This window comes from Homarus americanus, unplaced genomic scaffold (assembly GCF_018991925.1).
Source record: "Homarus americanus isolate GMGI-L3 unplaced genomic scaffold, GMGI_Hamer_2.0 scaffold30535, whole genome shotgun sequence".
Taxonomy (NCBI): domain Eukaryota; kingdom Metazoa; phylum Arthropoda; class Malacostraca; order Decapoda; family Nephropidae; genus Homarus; species Homarus americanus.
Window position 1 is genome coordinate 5,674,048 of NW_024732440.1, and position 25,044 is coordinate 5,699,091.

General features: G+C 35.7%; 1 protein-coding gene across 5 annotated transcripts in view; it reads right to left on the minus strand.

Moving 5' to 3' along the window:
- LOC121868786 (vacuolar protein sorting-associated protein 13D-like) overlaps window positions 1-25,044 on the minus strand; it is a 226,289-nt gene that overhangs the window by 63,959 nt on the left and 137,286 nt on the right. For 4 of the 5 annotated variants that reach the window (XM_042369702.1, XM_042369703.1, XM_042369699.1 and 1 more), the window contains 7 exons: window positions 22,648-22,934; window positions 20,493-20,587; window positions 13,904-14,071; window positions 13,037-13,198; window positions 12,623-12,875; window positions 11,982-12,135; window positions 8,606-8,831 (listed from right to left, as the gene is read on the minus strand). In XM_042369702.1, coding sequence (XP_042225636.1) covers window positions 8,606-8,831; window positions 11,982-12,135; window positions 12,623-12,875; window positions 13,037-13,198; window positions 13,904-14,071; window positions 20,493-20,587; window positions 22,648-22,934 — 1,345 coding nt within the window. The remainder of the gene's footprint in view (window positions 1-8,605; window positions 8,832-11,981; window positions 12,136-12,622; window positions 12,876-13,036; window positions 13,199-13,903; window positions 14,072-20,492; window positions 20,588-22,647; window positions 22,935-25,044) is intronic. The other variant, XM_042369700.1, reaches the window with a different exon arrangement.

The window sequence follows — 25,044 nt, forward strand, 5'->3', positions numbered from 1 at the left end:
CACGAATAAGCGAGGTCAACCTGGAGCATCGTGCATTGGAGGATCCTAAGAATGAGTTTCAACTAACTGGAAAAATTCTTTATCCAGCACCTTTCAATCCCGTAGGTCCTGGACAACTGGGATTCTAGTGTATATACTGTAGAAGGGGGTTGAGGGTATATCAAGAACTGAGAACCAAGCTACAATTCACAAGGAAATCAATTAAACTTTAACATTGCTCATAGTATCCTGCAAATTTCAGTATCCTCAGCAAATATCAAGCATTCCCAACTTTTATGCATTTCCACAAAACAATAAACCTGCACAAAAGTTTTAAAAGCCTTTAGGTATTTCACTGTTCAATAATGAACTCCAACTGCTATTGGATTGGAGTACCCTGCATGTATTTATCTTAATGTTATACCTGTATTGCTTTTCTCATTCTTTATCAATAATTTTCAGCTCTCTAACCTGTGCCTTCATTATTAATTGAACTACTGTACTAGTAAGTCTATATCACATACATAAAACAGAAACCTCTAAAATACCATTCTTATTCATCCACATATCCAGTACATTAAAATCCCTTACTAAACCCTGCATAATTATATCACATGTACCAAAATCCACACTTATACCTTCCAAATTTCTCCACATACAAAATAATCCTAAACTAGCACTACATTGTATCCCAAATTAAACTCTTTCCCGGCAAGAATGAGATATATAAATATGACGAAGGAGCAAGTAATATTTGTTTGTGTGATGAAGTTGAGATAAAAAATACAAACAAAACTAAGTAATAATAAACACAGCCAAAGGAATTATTATCTACAAGGTTGGTTCATAAGCATACCTGATAAATAATAAAAATATCACATAACACTATAGTATATTGTAAATACAGTACAGGTAATACACAAAACTACAGGTAACGGAGTATTTGTTTCATTTCCGCAAACCATAAATCAGTCAGGCAAGCAACCCTAGCAATAAACACATTGACGCCTAAATAAAACAGCTAGCTTCCGTGCATACAGCCATGCTATTCTTGATGAATGAATTAATGATTATGTAAATAAAAAATTACATTACCAGTTATCCACCATGTTTATTAATCAAACTTTTCCATTCTTCATCAAATTACAACTGCTCAGATTTATCTTACAATACCAAGACGGGCTTGTTCAATACAACGAACTCAAACCAAATCTATCAATGAGAGCAAATCTTTTCTTCTTTTTCTCATCCGGTTTCTAATAACAGCGTGGAATGGAAATACTAACACAGTAGAACATAAAAAATCCATGTGGTCCAGGACATTTAAGATAACCACCACGGTAGAGTGTGAATTTCCAGGTCTGGCCATCTTGTTTACCATGCAGTAATAGCCCACACGATCACTTACTCACTATTCTTGCTGTCTGAATATTTGTCTTCATATTGGCATCCAAGCACCTGATAGTATCAGGTGTAGTTACAAAAAGAAAGCTTACAGGGGGTCCCCAGGTTACGAACGGGTTTCGTTCCTGAGGCTGTCCTTAAGTTGGAAATGTACTAAGTCTGAACACATACCCTATGTTCACTATATCACAGCCCAAGTCCTTTTATACATCTCGAATCACTTAATTAAAGAGAAAAGACAAAATTGAAAGACAATATACAGAAAAGTAAAAATTAAAGTTTAACACTTACATTGAAACCTGGGACTGGCTTGCATGTAGAAATAGGCATTTGTAGGAGTGACAGAGGCTTTATTGGGATGGTTGAACTGAAAATTTATTCTTTTCATCATAAATCTCTCTGTAACATTGTAAATATTCAGTAATACCTTTATGAATCTTGGTGTTTAAATTTAAACAATCCTCCTTCAATAAGGCTGAAACCATCTGCCATTTCTTTTGTAATGAATCCCTTTGGTTGTGGAGTTTCAGCTTTCACTGCATCCTCTGTGTGATATCATCCTCATGAATATCAAGGTAGAGTTGCTTCCTAAGGTCTACTACTGTCTGTGTCACTTCCCCAACATCACTTTCAGAGCCAGTGAAATCGTGGACAAATTGTGGGCAGTGTTTTTTCCAAACACCATTTGCCCTTGCCTTGAACCTGTTAAACCAGCAACAAAATTTTCCCCATCACTTTTACCACCGTGTTTAGCCTTCGTCAGCATGCAAGCTCCGCGCTTTTTCCTGAATCAAAACTAGACTTAAGAGGCAAGTCCCGTCGATTTTAACAGTCTACCAATATCACTAACAATTTTTCCATTTCAATTAACAATCCACTTCTTTGTTTTGTTATCACAGTTGGGTGCATTGGTGTAGATCCTTTTACATATTCAAGAATTTTATCTTTGTCTTTCAAAATTGTTCCGACTGTTGACTGACTGAAGCCCAACGCCTTACCGATCACTGAGAGTATTTCGCCTGTTTCAGAACGTTTAATTACATAAATTTTCACTTCCATTGTAACTGTTTTCCTATTCTTAGATGCACTGCTTTTACTTGTATCAGGTTTGTGTTTGGGAGCCATGATGAGGGCAAAAAAAAAAAGAGTTAATAAATAAACTACAACAGTTTGCACTGGATCACACACGTTAAGGCGGTGAGGGTAAAGAGTACTGACGCTCCCCCTCCTAAAGAGGCAAGTGACTGGGTGCGACGCATCACTCCCCATGTGCAACTCCACCTCCCCTCCACGCTGCGCAAACTAGTTATTGTACGTCACAGTTACGAACTATTGTTCTGTATTTGTAAGATTTTAAAATTATTTGACCTTATGGGACCTCATTCATATTGGCAGGCGGGCATTCGTAAGTAGGGGACCCCCTGTATTGTGCTTACTGTTACTAGCTAACTTTGATAGGTTTCTGAATGAGCATCTTTAACAATGCTGGGAAGGTAGTAGACTCCCTCTAATCCAGACTGATTGGAAAGGGGGGGGATGGCTGTCCAGGTTAGGCAGGGATCTGTACCATAAAGCCTCCAATAACAACGGTTCAACTAACAAAGATTCATATCCAAGACCCTGGTTAATTTAGGACCCAATTCAATTTACGCCATTATTTTCTTTGTATTTACGGCAAATTTGAAACAAAATATATTTAATTTTTGTATAAATAATAACCAAATCCCGATATTATAAAAAAAAAATAATGCCTCGCGCACGGAGGCTGCCGGGCTTGTTAGTGGTGATGCCAGCATCACTAGTATAAACAATCACAGCTGGCGGGCCTTTTGTTCTCATGCACCTGAACAGGAAAAGGAGAAAAACTTTCTCAGGTTTCTTACAGCATTTTTGCATTCCTATTCAACATGAGCAAGAGAGTAAGTGATGGTAGTGTTGTTTAAAAACCTAATAAAAAGTGTATAAGCTTAGCCGAGAAACTAGATGTGTTAAAACAATATGAAAAAGGGGAGAGGTCTGTGGATATTATATGCAGCAAGCAATGAACATATTTTCTATAGTGGATCCATTAACAGAACAAAGCATTAAAATTTAAATAAATGCACATGACCTCTACATAAAGATGTATAATGAGAAAAGAAAGCAGCTGTGCAAGGTTCTTTCAACAGCTTTATTATTTGAAGGCCTAAACCATCAACTTCAGCTACACCATCAAATTTAGCATCATACACAGCTTCAACATCAACTTCAGGTTCAGAAACAGTTTCAGCAACAGCTTTTTGGAAAGCTACAGCTTCAGCCAGAGTTGAACCTGATGACTTCGTCATCTAAGTCAAAACTCGCACATCATCATTTGCTGTCCTTATGTTTTAGACTTTACCACTGTTGGTGAGTAGAATTTTTGTTTTACATTCATATGTATTATTTAAAACATATATGAACAGTAAATAAGTGTTGCTTTCATATTTATATGTAGAGAAATGACAATATGTTTTCACATGTGCGCACTTACTATTCATACGTTGGCGTTCCCAATCGTCTCGCTTTATTTCTTTACCATTAGTGGTTAGCTACTTCTAGTGTTCCATTTATTAACATTACAAATAACATTACTTAAAACATACATACAGGTATTAATTTTTTTTAACATTAAGATCACTACAGCTACAACCAGGGTCTTATTTTCTTCATTTTCCCGTGAAGAACTATTGTCTCGGACTCCCGGCTGTAAACACTAACGAAAACAATGGCATCCCATCTCCTCGTGTGACCATATTATTATTCATTTATATTGTATAAAGTGCATTCAGAAACATTATTTAAAGAATATAGTTTGCAATTTTCATGAATTGTATTGTTTTGGGGTGAAAAGAGGGTAAAAAGCCACACAAAAGATATGAAAAGATCACACGTGGGAACGCATCTCATCATTATTGCTTTACTTTAATGGTAATTAATGATTCGCGATACGATGATTCGCCTTACACTGCAATATTGGAGGACACATTACCATTGTTATTCGAGGCTTTACTGTACTGTTGATATTGCAGGGAGGAAACTCCCAGAGGGTCAGGGTATTTCCGAGTCATGATACCTAAGAACCCCAAACTTCCTGAAATTTTTAGTTTAGAATGAACATTCTCAGGGATTTTATATACCATATGACGCCCCCCCCCCTTTTTTTTAGCCCGCTTAGAGTTTTAACATCTGTGGGGGGAAAAAAAATATTTGGTCTATCATACATTTGGGGTCACTGAGCAGCTGGTGTTGCCGGAAACTCCCGTACGTCTGGCAGCAGCGTGTACTGCTTTGGCTGTGTGTGTGTGTGTGTGTGTGTGTGTGTGTGTTTAATAATATATAAAAACCAAACTTTGAGCTATACTATTCAGGATTATTTTGGTAAAAAATAATATATAAATACAGGTACTCCCCGACTTACGACGGGGTTAAGGACCGACATCCAGGTCGTAAGTCGAAATGGTCGTAAGTCGGATATGGTTAAATAACACATAGAAAATCGAAAATTTGGGTCTCTTTTTCTTCTCAGCACCACAAAACACTCACTTTTGAGCTTGCCAGCCATTTTAAAGTGAATTACAGATGAAAATTTTGTCTGTGTACTGATTTTGGGACTCAAAAATACATAATTTGACCACATTTTGGTACGACTGAGGCAGGTCGTAAGTGCGGGTGGACGTAAGTTGAGTCGGTCGTAAGTCGCGGGTACCTGTAAATAAATGAATTATAAAAAATATTATAGACTCGTATAATGATTTATTGAAATAGCCTTGTAGAGATTTATTCGGGATAATTTCGATACCAAATTCATTTTCTAACATAATTAGAACGGATGTTATAGAGAAATGTTTAGGCACTTTTTTGCTCGCTGTAAATATTTTTGCTTGTGACAGCAGCCTCATATAATAGGAGAGTGATAAGAGAATTGTACAAAGTAGAAGAGTGTTTCATATGGTATACATTATTAAAGAATTATAATACAGTGGTTCCTCGATTAACGAACGGCTCAATTAATGAAATTTTGATTTATGAATTAGCTCCCATAAGGATTTTGTTCCATTAACGAACTAAACTTCGATTAGCGACAGCCTTACGAGAAACACGCTTTGTTGTGTGCATCAGCTGATCGGCTAGTCCGCCAATTCAGTAATTGGTTCTATGTTTACATTCGTTTCCAGTGCAGTTAATATCAAGAAAGTTGTGCTCTTGAATATTTTTGCATTTTTTACATTAAAATTATTGGTCATTCTGAAATTTAGTTTAACATATTGATAATATATACAGTACATGGAACAGTATTTGTGTGCCAATCAGCTGATCGAATCACCCACTAATGCTTCTCAGTTTAACTTTGTTTACAGTGGAGTGAACATCGAGTTAGTTGGTCTCTTGAATATTTTTGCATTTTTACATCAAAATTATTGGTCATTCTGGTATGTAGTTAACATAGTGCAGAAATTATTATGAAACCTGAAGAAGGCATTAGAACCAATGCACTCTGTAAAGAATATGGTATATCATCACCGACTGCCTCTAGAATCAGCTGTTTGATATGTAAACAAAGCTGCCGGTAATATGACATACACACCACAAAGTAAGTTAAAATACAGTATTCTATTGTTTTTTTATTTATTATTGTACAGTATACTGTACAGTACAGTACTGTATTTAGTTTATATTTATTGTTTTGTTAATTCTACTACCGGTATACAGTACTTTGTATGAATACTTTATCTGGGAGTTGGAACCAATTCCCCAATATCCCATTGAAATAATAGATTCAGTTAACGAAATCTTCGGTTAACAACCGACTCTGTGGAACCAATTGTGCTCATCAATTGAGGGACCACTGTATACCTATTAATTTTAATTAGAAGCACATAATACATGTTAATAATAAAGTATAATAAAGTACTGTACAGCATGCCCTTCAAATTCGCGGGGTTAGGTTCTCAAAATGGCCGCGAATCGCCAAATACGCAAAGAAAATTTGCTGGTGTGTGTGTGTGTGTGTGTGTGTGTGTGTGTAATGTGTGTATATGTGTGTGTGTGTGTGTGTGTGTGTGTGTGTGTGTGTGTGTGTGTGTAATGTGTGTATATGTGTGTGTGTGTGTGTGTGTGTATGTGTGTGTGTGTGTGTAATGTGTATGTGTGTGTGTGTAATATGTGTGTGTGTGTGTGTAATATGTGTGTGTGTGTGTGTGTGTGTTTGTGCATTACATTTTTACTTGTGTACAAAAACATGTATATTCCCTTTACGTGTTTGCCCTTAGGACAATTATTTGTTTTACCTACATACACACACACAGAACACATACAAATAAATATTAATGGAAAAATCATCTCTCAAATAATAAAAAAATTATTAAAAATGTTGAGTCTACCCTCAAGTCTACTCCGTGTGTGTCTATATATACACACACACACATACAGTACGCCTGGATAATTCGCAGATTTCTATTTCGCGGTCCTCTATTATTCGCGGTTGAAACCCTGGATGTGCCCAAGAATGTTTGTGGGCAGTTTTAAAGTTGCCGGCATTTTTGCAGCCGGGACAGGGAGCCATTCACTCTAGAGACAGTAATTTCCCTTACCTGTATTGTATGTATATATGTATGTATGTAATAATAATAATAATAATAATTAACGGTTTATTGAAAGAGCTTGGCAGCCAGAAGGCTGAAAATATACAGTTACATATTTGGGGAATGGGATTCGAATTACAAATAATATACAAGTAACACAAGTGATACAAATAAGATATATAATAACTAGATGGGGAAAAGCTCAAACTACAGTTCATTTCAACATAGTGACAGTGCAAGGAGTAGTGTATGTATGTATGTATGTATGTATGTATGTATGTATGTATGTATGTATGTATGTATGTATGTATATATGTATGTGTGTGTATGTGTGTGTATGTGTGTGTGTGTGTGTGTATGTGCAGACACACACAAAACACATACAAATAAATAATAATGGGAAAATCCTCTCACAAATAATCAGAAACAAATGTAGTATTAAAAATGTTGAGTCTACCCTCAAGTCTACTCCATGCTTTATTTATAACAAAGTAAGAAATGGACTTGAGGGCAGACTCAACATTTTTAATAATTTTTTTCTCATTATTTGTGAGAGAATTTTCCCATTATTATTAATTTGTATGTGTTTTGTGTGTGTGTATCTACACACACACACACACACATATACAGTATACAGTATACAATATGGGTAAAGGAAATTACTGTCTCTAGAACAAATGGCTCCCTGTCCCGGCCGCGAAAATGCCAGCAACTTTAAAACTACCCTTAAGACATTCTTGGGCACATCCAGGGTATCATACGCGAATAATAGAGGACCGCAAAATAAAAATCCCAGAATTATCCGGGCATACTGTACTTATTAATTATTCACTTATAATTAGTCAAGTGGTGAAAAGACAGTTGAGGTTGGAAGTGATTATACTGTAGGAATGCGGAGAGGAATGTTTTCACTGTTAATTTCATCGAGTTTATGTACTGTTCACTATTTATATTTCTTAGACACTTCACTTTAGTGCTCCTCAGCAACTACCTCACTGCTTCCTCATAGGCAGCTGCTGAGTTACCCCATTCCTGCTTATGCAAACTTTCCCCCATACTAATTGGATTTTGGTCATGATTTTCTGGGTTCGGGATACATGTATTTGGTGCTGGACTCCAGTCTGGTTTGCAAGGTGATCCGGATAAAGTGAGTCTGGGTTAGAGGGAGTTTACTCTATGTATTTCTTATCTATTTTTGAGTAAAAAGACCAAAAAATTTCATTGGGAATAAAAAATAAATGAGCTTGTGCATTTATACCTATATGGCCGCATGTATTTAAGTTATGTTATGGCCTTCAACACTGTACTGTTCTGTACTTCAAAATGATTGGTGAGAAACTGTCTGTTGAGTTTATAATATGGTCAGATCCAAAGATGTGGTCCATGTTTCTAAAATCACCAAAAATCCAAAATGTGCATATCACTTGGTTCCAAAAATTGCAGATTTGTTTATATTCTACTGCAATCTAAAGTAAGCAATTACATGCTCTCCATCAAGCTGTCATCATGTTAAGATACTGTATGAAAGATACAGTATCTTGAATATTTCTCACACCCATGAAAGGAGAAGCAGGATTAACAATGGTGGATGTGCATGGCCGACTACTGTATTAACCAACCTAAATGGATGTTCCTTATTGCTGTTGAGGGCATGACTCTGTCTGGCACCTCCTTCCAAACATCCCAATTTAAGTAAATTGGTACAAAATATGGGCTTGTTTGAAAAGCTAAAGACACTTTTGGAGCGGTCAGGAACAGGCCGAACATTAATCTGTAACTCTACAAACTTGAGAGGTACAGGATAGGTAGAACCTGGTGTCATTCGCTTGAACAGTTGAGTTGTAGCTGAAACAATTAGCAATCATATTTACAACACATGTAAGAAATTCCATCAACAAAACTATCTTTTGTTTACAGAAAAAAAATTTCAACAGCTATTATGGATTGGATTATTATTTATCGCTCGATCAACTACGGATAATACACACTGTGCAACTACTGGTACCCCTAAAGAATTATGTTACAAGTACAGGTATTATCTTCAAGGAAAGATACATTCATTGAACATCTGATGAATGGAATAATTCATAGGCAAATGGTAGGCTGCATTATGAAGACATCTCTTCTAATCAATAATTTTTTGCTCGTTTCCATGCAAATGATACACTATACTGTACAGTGGGTCCCATCCATTACATGGTGTTACATTTTCCTACAAATCCCACACATTGTAAATATTGTGGATTGTTAATCATTTAACCCTCCATTGAAAATATGGTTACCATTTCAATTAAAAAATATTATTCTAAAATTCTAGAAATTGTAATGGTTAATTACATAAAAATAAGACATAAACGAACAATAAGGTATTTGCTGCCCAGTGGGTGTTGCTCTACGGATTACCAAATGAGTCACTATACCCAAAGGAAGGCTTTATAAGCAGAATAAGGGCTCCTTTGATATATATATATATATATATATATATATATATATATATATATATATATATATATATATATATATATATATATATATATATATGATATATATATATATATATATATATATATATATATATATATATATATATATATATATATATATATATATATATATATATATATATATATATATATATTTTTTTTTTTTGTGCGTACAATCCCCTTGCAGCTCAATGGCTCAGACATAACGTTTGATTAATATTGATACACTGCAAATAAATTCATAAAAACCTCAATAAATTGGACTTCATTATATCAGAATATGCATTTTTCTGACTCTCCGAGGGAAAAAAAAAATGTCTAGAAAATCGTTCATCAGTCCAAACGATTTGTGTGTTCCTACGTGCTTTAATGTCACACAGCATGTACCTCAGTCCGAGTCCCGCATTCATACGTACCACCAGTGCACTGCGCCTCGCTACTTACACTCCTTTACGTGAACTTTTATTAGTTAACTAAAGAACTCTTGTGTTGTGATGGCTTCCCCTACCCCATCAATGTCTCGTATGTCTACAGTAATATTAAGTTTGTACAGATAACATTAAGTATAGTATGTTAAGTGAAAAGAACCATGTACAATACCTGTATTGTCTAAGTTGAATATAAAAAATGATTAATATCCAGATTAAAATTTAAGTGTCAAACAATTAACATACTGTTCTGTAAAAGTGCTTTAAGTGCATCATCTTCTTCCACAGCTGAGCTTACCATCTACAGCATCTAATAAGGTAGCATTTTATGTTGAGTATGTATTGTCTTTAATGCTCTTCATTTTTTTATTTCATAATTTGATATTATATTTTCTGTATTTGTAAGCAATATTAGAGTACTGTACTGTTTTGTAATTATTATTCCACAACTATTAGTTTCATTACATGTAGTAATGGCAACATGCCATCTCACAGGCCATCTTATCCCTAGTTTTTCTCCTTTCCTAGTGAGTCAAGTTATTACTAAACCAAAATTTGACTAATGTTAAGCGAGACAGAATGCTAAACGAGGGGTTCCTGTACAGCACTTTAGTTTGTTTTTCTTTAAGTGCAATTTAAACATTTACTCTGACCCCTTAGGAATGCAACCTTGAGTATAATGGCAGTTTATGGTAATACAATGTTTTTTGGAAAGTGCAAGTCTTGTATGCAATGACCACAATCTATACTTTAGGTCAATGGCAAATTGCAAACTGAAAATCTGCACATCGTGAAGGATTTGCTGTATTATGAAATAAAAATAACTCACCACGTTATAATGCAGGCTGACCAGAATAGCAAACAAGCACACATTTTCATCATTTTTTGCTACTCATTCACTCTTACTGTAGTAACAGATTTGTTCTGATAAGGTGTTCTCCTTCCACAAGGCCACAACATATTTATTAATTTATCCCTGTCATTTCACATAACTTAGTATCCTCCTTTATCTCATGTCCATCTTCCTGTAACTTTTAATGCCAAGCTCAATGGTCATTCACTAACAATACTGCTTCCTGGATATCCATTTTCTTTACTGTGAGGGCAATCTTCCAACTCTTTCTTGGTTTTTCCCACTCTACCTCAGAATATTCACTATTTACTTCATATTTGTGATTGGGTTGTTTATACAGTACTCTGTATCTGTTTCATCCTACTTATTTCTATCATGTACATCCTTTCTGTCACTTCTAATATGTTTCCTTCTCTAGAATCTGCAGGTAACCCTTCAGTGTCTTTTAACAATCTATCAAAATTATTATGTACTGTGGCATAAACAAAATCTTGAAGAAGTAGAAAGGTAGATAAAAATACCTGTATCTGATAATCTAAATTTGTGAGTGAGTCATTAATGTCTATGAATAAGTTAGTGGATTACAGTAGAGAGTGGCACAAGACCATGTGTAGTAAGATAAAAGTGTAAAGAATGAGTATAGATGGAAAACACATTGACAAATTAACCAAGAAAATTAATTATGCATGAAGCATTCGAGCAATAAGTACATGTTGATTCACTTAGCTTGACTGTACTTAACCTGTGTTGACAAAAATACTGTTATGAGTTTTACTTACACCTTTTTACTGCAATTAGACCTCTCATACAGTTTGGTAAGACAGAAAACAAAATTCATCTTATACTGGCTACCATTTCTAAGAAATAAGTCAGATCCAGCAAATAATGGTTACTTTGCCAAATGTACTGCTTGATGGTGTAATAAAATTTTGATAAAGGTAAATGTGATGTCATCTGAAGGTAAAAATATTAATTTTACATGATCTGACCTTTAATTACTCATATAAAAAGGGGCTGTATATGTTCCTATTACAATTAATTCCTCTAATTCCTCAAGTCTCATGCTTAGTTTTTCATAATTTTTAACACAATCCTTACTTTCTCTCTTAAATTAAAGAACAGGGACACATTAAATTTTCTATATCTCAATCAGTTATTTATCCTTAACAGCTACTGTACTGATAAATCAAAGAATATTTCATAATATACATGCACATCAATAAAGCCTTACCTCCAAGTCGTACAGCAGAATTTTCCAAGCGGATGTCAACTGGACAATTCAACAGATTTGTGAGAAGCAAAGCCGATCTGATAGTTACTAGTTTGCGGGCTGAACCATCAAGTGTAACTGCCATTATAATCCGGGCACTTGGTAACTCACAATTCTGTGGGTAATATAAAATAATAATATACTGTATAATAATAGCTGTTATTTTTTCCCAAAACACCACAAGTACTTCTAAAGAATTCAATAGTGCTCAAAACCCTACAAAGTCAAAGACTTGAAACTAAAAATAAATAACTGTACTACAATAACAGTTCGACTTCTATCGCTCATACACCCTTAAATCTTAATACCTCCTAAACCCTAAAATTCTCCATCACTGTACCCTATTCAGGACCATAAGCTTAAAAAAAATGTTAAGTTGTTTCTGAAAGGCCTCAGATGCTTATTTTCATGCAATGATTGAACCAACATGCAAATATTTTCATTAACTCATTAAAATGAAAATAAACATTTGTGAAAACATTTATAAGACACTTTTCTTGCTTAACTTGCACTGAACATGAAATTGGCAAACAAGAAATGCAGAAATAAAGGAAAGAACTAAAAAAAAATATGACCACTTAGGTTTAATCAGTACCACTTACTAGTGTAGAAGAAGTTGAAGGTAATGAAGAAGCTAATCTGAAGAAAATGCCAACTTTATCCACAGTAACTGGTCCTATTGGCTGCCATCCATCCACTTGTACTAATAACTGATGAACTTTCAATTCATGAGTGTCACGATGGCGTTGTTTTCCCCGGCCTTCGAAGGAAAAGGGAACAGTGCTTCCTGCAGGCACATGTATCCAATCCATCTTTGGCATATCGCTTCGAGTTAAAATTTCCATATCAGCCATACTGGAAAATACAGTGTATAAATAAATAAATTAATAAAAAATAAATAAATTATTTAATTCAATGAAGACATTCACTTGCACAGATAAATTATCTGTGAAATGCAAAATGCTTAAGAGACAAACATTATTACACATATCCATAACACTGAGGAGATAACCTGCCTGTCTGGTGTGGCAGTCATGGTGGCAAAGGTGAGGTCACAGCCAGTATCATTTTTAAGAGCAAAGGGTATGAAAGGAGATCGTCTGCGATAACCTTGAGGACTAACCACTATTCCCTTACAGCCATCCTCACTTGAAACCGTACTAGTCTCTACCTCCAACCTGTGTAAATAAAAAATAATGTTTTAATATAAACAATGGTTATGCAGTGCTTAAGGTTCTTTTGTTCGAGATCTTAGTTACAACTGATTCTTTTACATTACAATACATTTGTGAAACACTTATAATGCTAATAAAATATACAGATTGTAATATAATACTTTAATAAGTCCTATCAATAAATTTTCCCTTAAAAAAAAGGAAAAAAAATCAATCAAAGCAGTGTCACAGCAGTGAAAATACACACTGCTGCCAGGCATATGAAAGCTCCCTGCAGCACCAGCCACTCAGTGACGGTGACTCATCAAACTCGCTAAGCAGTTAAGCTGCCAAAAGCATATGAGACTGAGGAAATATTAACCCTTTTTCACATGTTAAACCCCTAAGCAACCAAATTAATGTTCATGTGATGTATAATAACCTAGAGGGTGTTAAGTCTAGGCAAAAAAATACAGCAGGTTCATTGTTCTCAAGTAGCTTGGGTTTGGACCCAACCCCCCAACAAACAAAATATAGATAATACGGACCTCCACCCAACCCAGAATTTCGGCCTAACTGTACAGGCCTTCTCCCCCAATTACTGTAGTCTGGATTAGATTGAGTTTACTGCAATAAAATTTTTGATGATAGTTGTGGAAAGTTCCTACAGACTTTATATGAAATTCCTGCTGAACAAGTAGTTTGTATAAGCTACACTTATACTCTTACCTTTCTCTATTGTAATAATCTGAAGTCCAATTATTCTTAACCATACGGTAAAGCTCCAGGAGTGTTTGGGTGATGTTTACATTTACAGTATCTTTGGTCATTACAGTTAAAGTTAAGCGCTCTCCATTTAGATCACGGGATAGGCTCTTGTCCCAGTCAGCTTGACATCTGCAGGAAACATACAATGTATACAAACATTCTATAATTTTAATGAAAACATTCCTTTCATCCATCCTAGAGTTCCTAAAAGAAAATGGAATGAACAAGCCTTAAAATTATCACAGGATAATTACTCCAACTAGCAATGAACAAATCAAATAAATTTAATTATTTAAGACAAGCTTAAGGTCTAATTACTTTAAGTAATCCTTACAAATCCTCTACTGTATATCATTTCAGTTTTACATTAACAATGAAACATTAATAAAAAGAAGGATGGAGTTAAGGATGCAATAGAAGTGAAGGGGATTGATATCTAAGAAGCATCAGTGTGCTTGTATATACAGAGAGTGAGACAGCATGTGATTCTGGGAAAGGACAAGTTGCTTGAAAGAGTAGAACAAAATAGTTATGTACAATAGCTGTGTTTTAGAGTATTATGTAGGGTACATAGGGTCCAGAGAACAAAAATAAAAGATAAAAGAAGCATTGGACTGAGAATGGACACATTGAAGGAATGGCAAGTGAAAGTTATGAAAAGAATGTATAATTCTGAGATGAATGGTAGGAGGGAAAATGGAAGAAAAAGAACTGTGAATTTATGAGGTGAGATATGCAAGTTAAGAGTGAGGGATAGATATTCAGTAAGTAGCAATGAATCTGAATGATTAGAAAGCAAATTATTGAGTTGTTCTAGGAGATAAGTATGCTGGTGGTGGAAGACCATTGACTGTGTGAAGATACAGAGCAACCTAAAAAAAAAAAAAAAAAATAGGCTCATAGTAAAATATGTTATAAAATTAGAAATAACTCAATGGCAGTAAACAAAGAGAGTTTGTGTTTGCTTTTGATTCTGAGTCCTCACCACTTTGCAATCAGCAGAAAAAATTAAAACAATTATTTCTGAATTTTTTTTATACTATTTTGGTAAAAAATGCCAAGATTTAACAATGTTTACACTTTTTACCCCTTTAATGACAACAACTGAAAACATTTATACACAGGCAGTCCCATTACAGATGGCTTACATTCTTGGACCCTGTCCATAAGTCGTAACAGAATAATTCCATAGGTTAGATTAGGTTAAAGCACAACCTTGACCATGCAAAACAACAGTATCCCATATGTAACTCATTCACAGGGGTCAGGTTCAACAGACCCCCAGCCTTCGTGAACTGTCAAAATCTATAAATAGTATAGTGGCCATAGTAATATATGATTGAGATACTTGAGTCACCCATAAACACAACTGTATATGGTATTTCAGTATGTTTTTCTTTAAGAACATGTACAATGGTGAATAGCATTAATAAAACAGTGAAATATACTTACAGCAATATACAATACCCGGTACAGTTGAACCTCGATTTACGCTGTTCTCGTTTACGAGTTTGGTCACTTACGTGGTACCTTGCCAGAACCGGGATGCCCGATTTACGCAGTGAATTTACTCATTTACGCGGGTGAAGTATAATTTGTTTATTTATTGAAGATATATATGTTTTTAGCTCATAAAATATATAATTTATATTCTGGAATCCTTAAAAGATGGTGATCATTTTAAATATAAACATCTTAACATTTGCATTAGACATACAAATTTTAGATGTAATTTAAGGAGATCATGAAAATAAGCAAATATTTTATCTTTTGTGCAAAATATATGAAGTTTACATTCAAAATATTCCCTGACCTGCAAGGAATCCAGAAATGTCAATTATATTATCCTAACTTTAGTCTGAGGTATTATTTATTACTAAAAATGTAAATATACTGTTTTCTCCCAAACATTTCTCTGGTAGGGAGGGAAGGTGGGCGGTGATGGGTAGGGAGGGAGGGACCCAGCGAGCGTGGGAAGAGGGGGGGAGCGGAGGTGGGGTATTTTGATTGACAGATAGTGTTTGGGTGAATAATAATTTGTTTATTTACCGAAGATATTTGTTTTAGCTCATAAAATTCAAACAAATTACCCGGCCAGAATATAATTTACATTGCTGGAATTCCTATAAGATTTTGATTATTTTAAATATAAACATCATGGAATTTGCATTAGACATACATATTTTAAATCTAATTAAAGAATTTTGATTACAAAGCCAAAATTTTATCTTTTGTGCAAAATATATGACGTTTATATTCAAAACATTCCTGGCCTTGCAACTGAATCCAGCAATGTCAATTCAGTAATATTATCCTAACTTTAGTCTGAGGTATTATTTATTACTATACCTTAAAATCTAGTGTTTCACCCAAACATTTCTCAGAGAGGAAGGAGCCAGTGAGCGTTGGAAGAGGGGGGAGTTGAGTCCATTATTTGAATGGACATTAACCTGGCAACTGTATTTCTCTTAAATATTAATTGTGTGCGCATACCATTATAAAATTAAGATGTTATTTTTACTACAACGTAGGTATTATGTTGGTATTGTGTCGGAAAAAGTGGAGTTTGGGGGTCGGCCCAGTCTCTATTTCAATTAATCCCATATGTTCTGTTATTCCATTTACGCGTTTCTCGTTTTACGCACTACTCCGCGGGTTCAATTGACCGCGTAAATCGGGGTATTACTGTACCATAAATATTGTACTATACTATTATATAGGTGCACTGAACCAGTTTGAACATTATGTTTGAGATATTTGAGTCGCCCATAAAACCGACCGTACCGGTATGTTTTCTTTAAATACACATACAATGGTGAAAAGCAGTAATAAGACAATGGAAACATACAATATATTATGGTACAATAAGTATAAAATAAGAACAAATTCAATGGAGAGGGAATTGTGTGTGATAGAATAGGGCAGCTGGGTGCATGGAGCTATATTAGCCCCTGTCACATGGCAATAACAATTATATAAATTTGGGTTACTACTTTTATTTTATATAATACAATCACCCCATGGTAATTAACACTGCAAGCTGTGAGTGTTAGTTAAGGACAGGGCTCAGCTTGACTGAGTTAAGTCACCGTGGGGTGATTGTATTATATAAACTAAATGTATTAACCCAAATTTATATCATTGTTATTGCCATGAGACGGGCTAATACAGAGCCAACGGAAATTTCCCACCCCTATACAACAACAGTATGCAATTTCACCATAATTCCCATTTTATTCAGATTAATTTGGGGCCACGTTAATGAAATATTATAAAAAACTAATAAATTTTCCAGAGAAAAATCCCACACTAAATCCCAGATGAGTTATTAAGTTTGTTTACATATGCAAACAGCTGACCAGCCAGCAAGCCTGTCTCAAGACAACTTATACAAGTATTATTTCTTTGTGTATTTATTGGTATAATGGTGTCACTCAGAGGAAGATTATGAGAATGGAAGGAGCTGCTTATGTAATATAGAACTACTTTTTTTTTATCTCATTATTATTATTTTTTAGGGAATGAACTGCAAAGTCGAAACCGCAAACCGTAAACAACATTTAAGTTATGTAAAACTGGGATTTTAGTTACAGATTTTTTGTGATGAATATATGGGATCTAATCGTAAGTGTGGGTGTTCATAACTCGGGGACTGCCTGTAATCAAAATCTTTCTGTGCCATAACTTTTAAATTGGGTGCCTGACTTCTGCTTGTATGAATTATTGTAACTCAAGGCAACCTATACTTCCCTGTGTTTTTCACTCCCTGCACCAATAAAATTTTTTTTTGTCATGAAGGAAGTACAGGTACTCCTCGACTTACGAAATACTCGACTTATGACAACCCGGACATACGACCGACGTGGTCGTATAAAATATTTTTCACATTACATATTTTCTAGTACCGAAATGTTTCCGTCCCGTACGACAGCGTGGGCTGGGCCGCCTCGTGGTGTACAGCATCCACGCCGTAGCGCGCTCAGTTGGTGTTTGGCCATCATTAGTCATCGCACTGTGTACTGACAAAATTTTTGTTTCTAATTCCCTTTAAAAGTGAGAGTTCTCGTGGTGCTGAGAAGAAAAAGAGACAGTCAATTACTTTTGAGATGAAAAGTCAATTACTTTTGAGATGAAAATTAAAATAAAAATGCAATATGAAAATGGAAAAATTGTATCAACCATTTCACGCAACCTTGGCTTCTCTCACTCGACGATATCAACAATTTTGAAGGACAAGGAATGAATTCGTGAGGTAGTGAAAGGATCAGCACCTATAAAGGGAACAATAATAATGAAAAAAAGACAAGGTCCTCTTCATGAGATGGAAAAATTACTTGTGATGTGGATGGAAGATCAGCTGCAAAAAAGTGTACCCTTAAACCTTCTAACCATACAAGCTAAGGCAAGAAGCCTTTTTGAAAGCCTGAGAGAGTAGGCAGGAGATGAGTGCAACCAAAACTTCACAGCAAGTCATGGGTGGTATCAAACGTTTAAGAACCGTTACAGTACATCGAAAGATACCGGCAGTGTTTCCACGATTCAAATACCCATTCCTCCTAAGCCAAACCCTATTAAGTCTCAGTCTCTGTGGTAAGTATTGCTTACACACACACACAATTATTAATGAATATGTTAAAATGAAATTCTATGAAGACTTCAACCAGCTGTTCATTGAAGCATCGAGGTACTTAAACGGAACATATAAGTAAAACCCAATATCTTGAATCTTGTCAGACTTGTTCTTTCTCTGGTTATGTATACAGCTCTAACTGTGTCCCATGCCACAGGCAACATCTTGACACAAAGCGTGGGAACCAGTCCCCGTTTGATACGTCATGTTTAACTTATTTATTACTTTAAATATCCTCGTTTAACTGAATGTTACTTCTTGTTAATTGTTAAAATCCAATGGTAATCGATTATTAGTTCATTTATATAAACTAATTTACTAGGGCTAAAGTAAATGATGAGAACAGTCAATTCGTCTCAACCCTGTGAAACTATCTGGCCACTTACGTTCATCAGACTTCTATTTAACGGACTACTGTACATGGAGAGGAAAGTCCATTATATTGAGGGACCATTAGATGTGAAACCTCCATCTAACGAACCATTGAGGGATTAAAGTCCCTTATACCGAGGGACCGTTAGATTTGAAACTTACATCTAACGGATTATATAGAAGTCCTTTATAAGGAAGTTTCACCATAAAACCACTACCAGTCTATCTGTAGGTGCTTCAGGGTTCTGCGGAGCAAGTTGCTACTATACAAAGTTTTATTTATAATTTAAGATTATTACATGGAATTAAACAAAATAATTTCCAGTTTCCATTATCATAAAATGAAAATAATAATTTTGTTTTCATTATTTTCATCTTGATATCCTTTTCATTTGTTTATTCATTATAATAAATGGTTTGTGTCTTATTGATATTCTTCATTACCTTAAAACATTGCAAGAGAGAGGGAAAGGATGAAGGGTCAGGAAAGCAATACCTTCTGTCTGATACAGCTTATCCTTTTGTTTTTGGGCAAATTAAAAATAAAATACTGTACATTGTACAGTGGTCCCTCGGTTAACGAACGGTTCGATTAAAAAAAATTTGGTTAACAAATTAGCTCCTATAAGGATCTTAAATTTGGTTAACGAACAAAACTTTGGTTAACAAAATCCTTACGACAAACACTTTTTGTTGTGAGCATCAGCTGATAGGCTAGTCCGCCAATACAGTAATCTGTTCTATGTTTACATTCGTTTCCAGTGGATTAAATATCAAGAAGGTTGTGTTCTTGAATAATTTTGCATTTTCTATATTAAAATTATTGGTCATTCTAAAATTTAGCTATCCAAGCTCTGTCTATATAAAGTTTTTCAACCAATATTTTTGGCTCGATTATGTAACTTTATTCATATATTTTGACTCATTTACATGCACACACTGTCCTAAGGGCAAAGCTGTACTGTACATGTAATCAAAATAATGTGCAAATTGATTACTAAATTTTTTGTCTAGTGCAAACTATTGCATGTTTATATTCAAATTAATCACTATTTTATGAGAATTCCAGCAATGTAAATTATATTCTCCTTAGTCATTCCAGTGGCATTTTATAATAGAAAAGCTTAGTCACTCTTAAGGACTAATAAATAAACACACATACGTATATGTTAATGAAACAACAATAAAAACTAGTTCAAATCTGGTGTATGCAATAATGCCATGAATCCCCTCAACCTCCCACCTAGTCAAATAAGTAGTCGCTTACCTCCCATTGTTCGTGGCTTTCATTTGGCATACAGTAAATCTGATTACACCTTTGTATTGAGTGAGCAAATCTTTTCCTTTTTATTTAAACCTTCATTTTTTCCCTATCAGGGCAATTATGTTTACTTAATATAGACAAATTATATTTTCCAACTTTCAAAAGTGTTTATTTTATCAAATAATTTTATTAATCTTTACATAACCCTTATTAAAACTCAAGATTAAGACTTTAATACAAATCCTAAGTAAAAAAAACAACAATAAATTTGAGATAAAACTTACAACCAAGGTTCCAAAAATGGCTCCCAGCCTGAGAGAGCGCGGTTATAGTAATTCGCGGAGAGGGAGCAACTTGCAGAGCCCTTCCCATACCAGTCCTGGAAAGTACACATCATGACTTCTTTAATATGCAAGAATCTTTGTTTTCACATCCATAAATTATAAAATATTGTACACTAACTCATACACACACTTCCGCTCTCTCAAACAAGGTAGTGTCACCAACATAAAAGAGCTACAATATGTCCATCAAAGGCTACATACTACAAGACATACTGATAATGTAATAGCTTCTGTCAACATATTGACAGTAGTACTTATATAAATGTGGGCTATTTACAGTACATGTAGTACAGTAAGTCCTCGCTTAACGTCGTCCCTCTTAACGTTGTTTTGGTACTATGTCGCTGAACTTTAGAGACCCAAAATTCATTTAACGTCACGGTGATCCGATACTACGTCGATTTGCATCGTCACAGACTACTTTCTACGGCGCATCGCCCGCTCTTGTTTAGCACCACTACACTCTTTCAGCTCGGCGAGCTGCCCTCACTCGCGGAACGTCACAGCATCCCCAAGCGACGCCAAGCTAGTCTCTGATACAACTTCACATAATTCGTGTGTACTTAAGTGCTTTTGCTCTAAAACTGTACTCTAACCATTCAAAATGGCTTCCAAATGCCCATCAAGTGCTATTGATGCTAGTGTAGTGAAGAGGCAATGTAAGACCATTACCATTGCTACCAAAAAGGATGTATTAATCCGATTTGAAAAAGGGGAACATGCTGTGGACATAGCAGCTGTGCTTGTTATAACACCCAAAACAGTGCGTACTCTCTGGACCAATGCTGACAAGATTAAGGTTAGTGCTGGAAATGGTTTTTCTCCGAGTGCTACTAAGACGACTCGTACTAAAAGCACTGTGATAAAGAAGGTGGAAAAGATGCTGGCAATGCTGATGGAGGACCAGAATCAATGCAATGCCCCTGTGAGCCTTATGATTATCCAGCATAAGGTCAGATCCTTGTTTGACGACTTAAAGGAAGAACAGGGCGGAGGATCGAAGGAAGAGCCCTTTACGGTCAGCTGAGGCTGGTTTCAACGATTTAAGCGTCAGTATAACTTCCATAACATACAGATGACTGGTGAAGCTGCCAGTTCGATACGGTTGCTGCTGAGACATTCCCGCCAACAATGGAGATGGAGCAAACATCAACGGAGGAAGAAGAGGAGGAGCAAGCAGCGGTGGAAGAGCCCCAGTCAGAGCAGGAGGAGGAGGAGGCAGCCGCAGTCTCAGTGACTCGCCACCCTCCTCCTCACCCGCCCTCCTCCACTCCCACCCTCCTCCTCACCCGCCCTCCTCAGATTCCACCCTCCTCCTCCGCTCACACCATCCTCCTCCTTCGCTCCACTACCCACCACACACACACTCGCTCTACCACCTCCGCCCATCAGTGAGTACCAATACAAACTTAGTACTGTAGTTCTATATACTATTTTCTATAGAAATGGCAATGACTTTCTGTATATGTATCTTTTTTTCATGGGGCAAAGGGAGACTGGGGAACGTAACTCCCGTATTTTATCTATTTCTTATGGGGAAAATTGATCCGCTTAACGTTGTTTCGCATAACTTTGCATTTTCAGGAACGTAACCCCGACGTTAAGCGAGGATGCCCTGTATGTATACCTAACACTACCCGAATTAACTAGATAAGCAGCAATTAAGCATAGCTCATCACTTTCTTCTCATGTGTTGGATGCCATTCCCATGTCCTCTACACACCTCTGATTTGAACAGGTCATCACCAAGTGCCCAGCCCTTAGTGGACTTAACCCCTGTATCTCAGAAGCGAAAGACATGTTAAAGGAGCTCTGTAAATTACCTCCTATATTCTCTAGTAAAAGGAAAGTTGCTTTCTACTGGTTAGTTCATTATTAAGAACTATGTATTGTGAACACATATTTTACTAAATAAAATACAAAACCACTTTTTGGATTTAGATATACAGTATTCACAATATACTCAAGTTTTACTGCTGTGTCCAGACAACTATAATAACAAGCAGCAGTGTTGCAATGACTGAACTACCTACAAGAGGATAAGCTCCAAGTGTACTAAATACAAGGTAATAATATGTAAAATTCATGTCTTCACCTGCTTCAATCCAAGGTGAGAGAGTGAAAATTCCAGCAAAGGCACATCACAGTCCCCACAGTCATCAATAACACATATGTTCACACTTCCTGTCTTGATCTCTAATGCATGGAGGTTGATGGCACCCTTTTTGTTTATGTCTGCTGGTGTGACAGTGGCTGCAGGTACTGGTTGAGCATTGTGTGTTAGCCAGAGAGCTGCATCATCAAGCCTTCCCTCACACTTCTCCAAAGCATGTTTGCAGTCCATTTGACAGAATCCAAGAGCAGATAACTTGTCAACTTGGGCTGTATGAAAAATCCAAGATGCAAGAAATTCATGTAATAAACTATGATCATCAAAGCTTATACACATATTTACAGAAGTATCCCATGAAGATTTTTTTGTGTGTGTGTGTTTTGAAAGGATTCGAGAAAGGTAATTCAAAACATGTAAAAAGTAAACCTTCAATGAAGATTATGATGAAAAAACTCTAGTCCTTTGTGTAGTGTATCATCTGTCACTCACTACTACTCTACTGGGAAATAAAACAATTAGGGAAATAATCTTGACATCATGAAAATTGAAATAATTAACCCTCTTCAGGAACAAAAGCGGGGAGACTTGACACTGAAGTAAAAGTTTATATAGGGAATGCTCGATTACAGTATATTATACACCAAGTTCTTATTACTCAAGACATGATATGAAGATACACAAGGAGACAAGAATGCATGAAGGATAATAGTAAGAAAATAAAAGAATACAAGATTAACAGCACCAAGTAAGAGGGCTAAAGAGAGACTAAACATAAGTAATCCAATTCTTGGATGAAAAGGAGGAATGTGATTAAAATGAGAAATAAAAGTTTTTTCTTGTGTGCAGAATAAATTAGACACAAATGCAGAGAACAAACAAATACCCGGTATGGAATTACGAGGAAGTTCTGTGAGCTCTCAAAGATAACAATAATGTACAGTACGCCCATGACATAATATGATGATACCTCATGCACTGTTATACTGCAATACAAAAAATTCATTACAACTATTTTTCCAGCAAAAACAGTTATGAGATAATTAACACAATGAGATGGTACTCTCCAAGGTCCAAGAGCAAGGAGAGGAAACAGCTACGATCAAAAATCATAAGCCATAAGGAAAAGTCAAGGACTTTGCCTTTTAAGGAAGGCATCTACTTACTTATCATATATTTATTTTATAAATGTTCGTATGTGATCAAATTATAGTATCTCTAAATTAATGTTTATAGACTAATACTACCCTACTTATTTACTGTTCTTTATACAAAAACAGTGGTTGTATGGCCTGAAGGTGAACAGAAATCTTCAATTCTTTAAATGCAGTTGATAATACATTATGTAGTCATCCTTGTTGGAACACACAGCTGCAGTAGGTACTGTTATGACACCCAAGAAGACCTCCATTATGCAGCTTTGTTGTGGTTGTGGCAAGTCATATTTACAAGGGTATGGTCGATTTAAATTTATATTCCTATAATTAACCCCTAGGCTTTGGGTTATGTTATACGACGTGTGTCTGTAGAGCCTCGGGTCACATCATATGATGTTTTGATCTTTCGTGGGCCAATTTGAATAAAAAGGGCAGGCCTGGTTAGATTATGGTGCCAAGTAGGTAATTATCTTTCACTCACCCACACATGACAGCCTCCCAGTCTTTTCTTAGCAGCTTCTCAGCTTTTATGATGTAGAGATCTCACCCTTCGACTTGACTCGGTTCACCATGTGTTTCTACCCCCCCCAACCCCAGGTCTAGTATCGTGATCAATTACTGAAGTAGCAATATAGATTGTTAATAGCATAAATAGTAATAACACAGTAAAGTGTCCTGTACTTCATACTGCCTACAAATTAGTGTTGTTTACCTCGTTACTACTGCGTCACACACATGCCACTTCATGAACATTCTCAACTCTTCCTAACCCCTATGTTGCCAACATGTGGTAAGGACATGTATTTATTCCTGTTTATATCATGCATGGCCAGTTTGTAAGACTAGAATTGTTTTTAAATGTTCTCGAATATACCCCGTGTGTGCGTGTGTGTGGGGAGGGGGGGAGGATACCGACCTTTGCCCGAAGCCCAGGGATAAATAATATGTGAGGCACCATAGTGTTTAAGCATGCGAGGTGATAATGTGTTGCTTACATTGACTGGAAGGAGAATGATGGTGGTAAAAAGGAAGGGGAGGGTGGATATAAAAGCCCTTATGCATTTAAATTTGCATAATGGTGAGTTATTTCAAATAAAATATATAGATATGTTTAAATTAAATTCCATGTTAAATAAGAGCAAGTGAACATATTATTTACATTTTCAATCACATCATACCAGGTAAGGCTTAATTTGTGGGAAGTGAGGTAGAGCAGGAAGAGAGA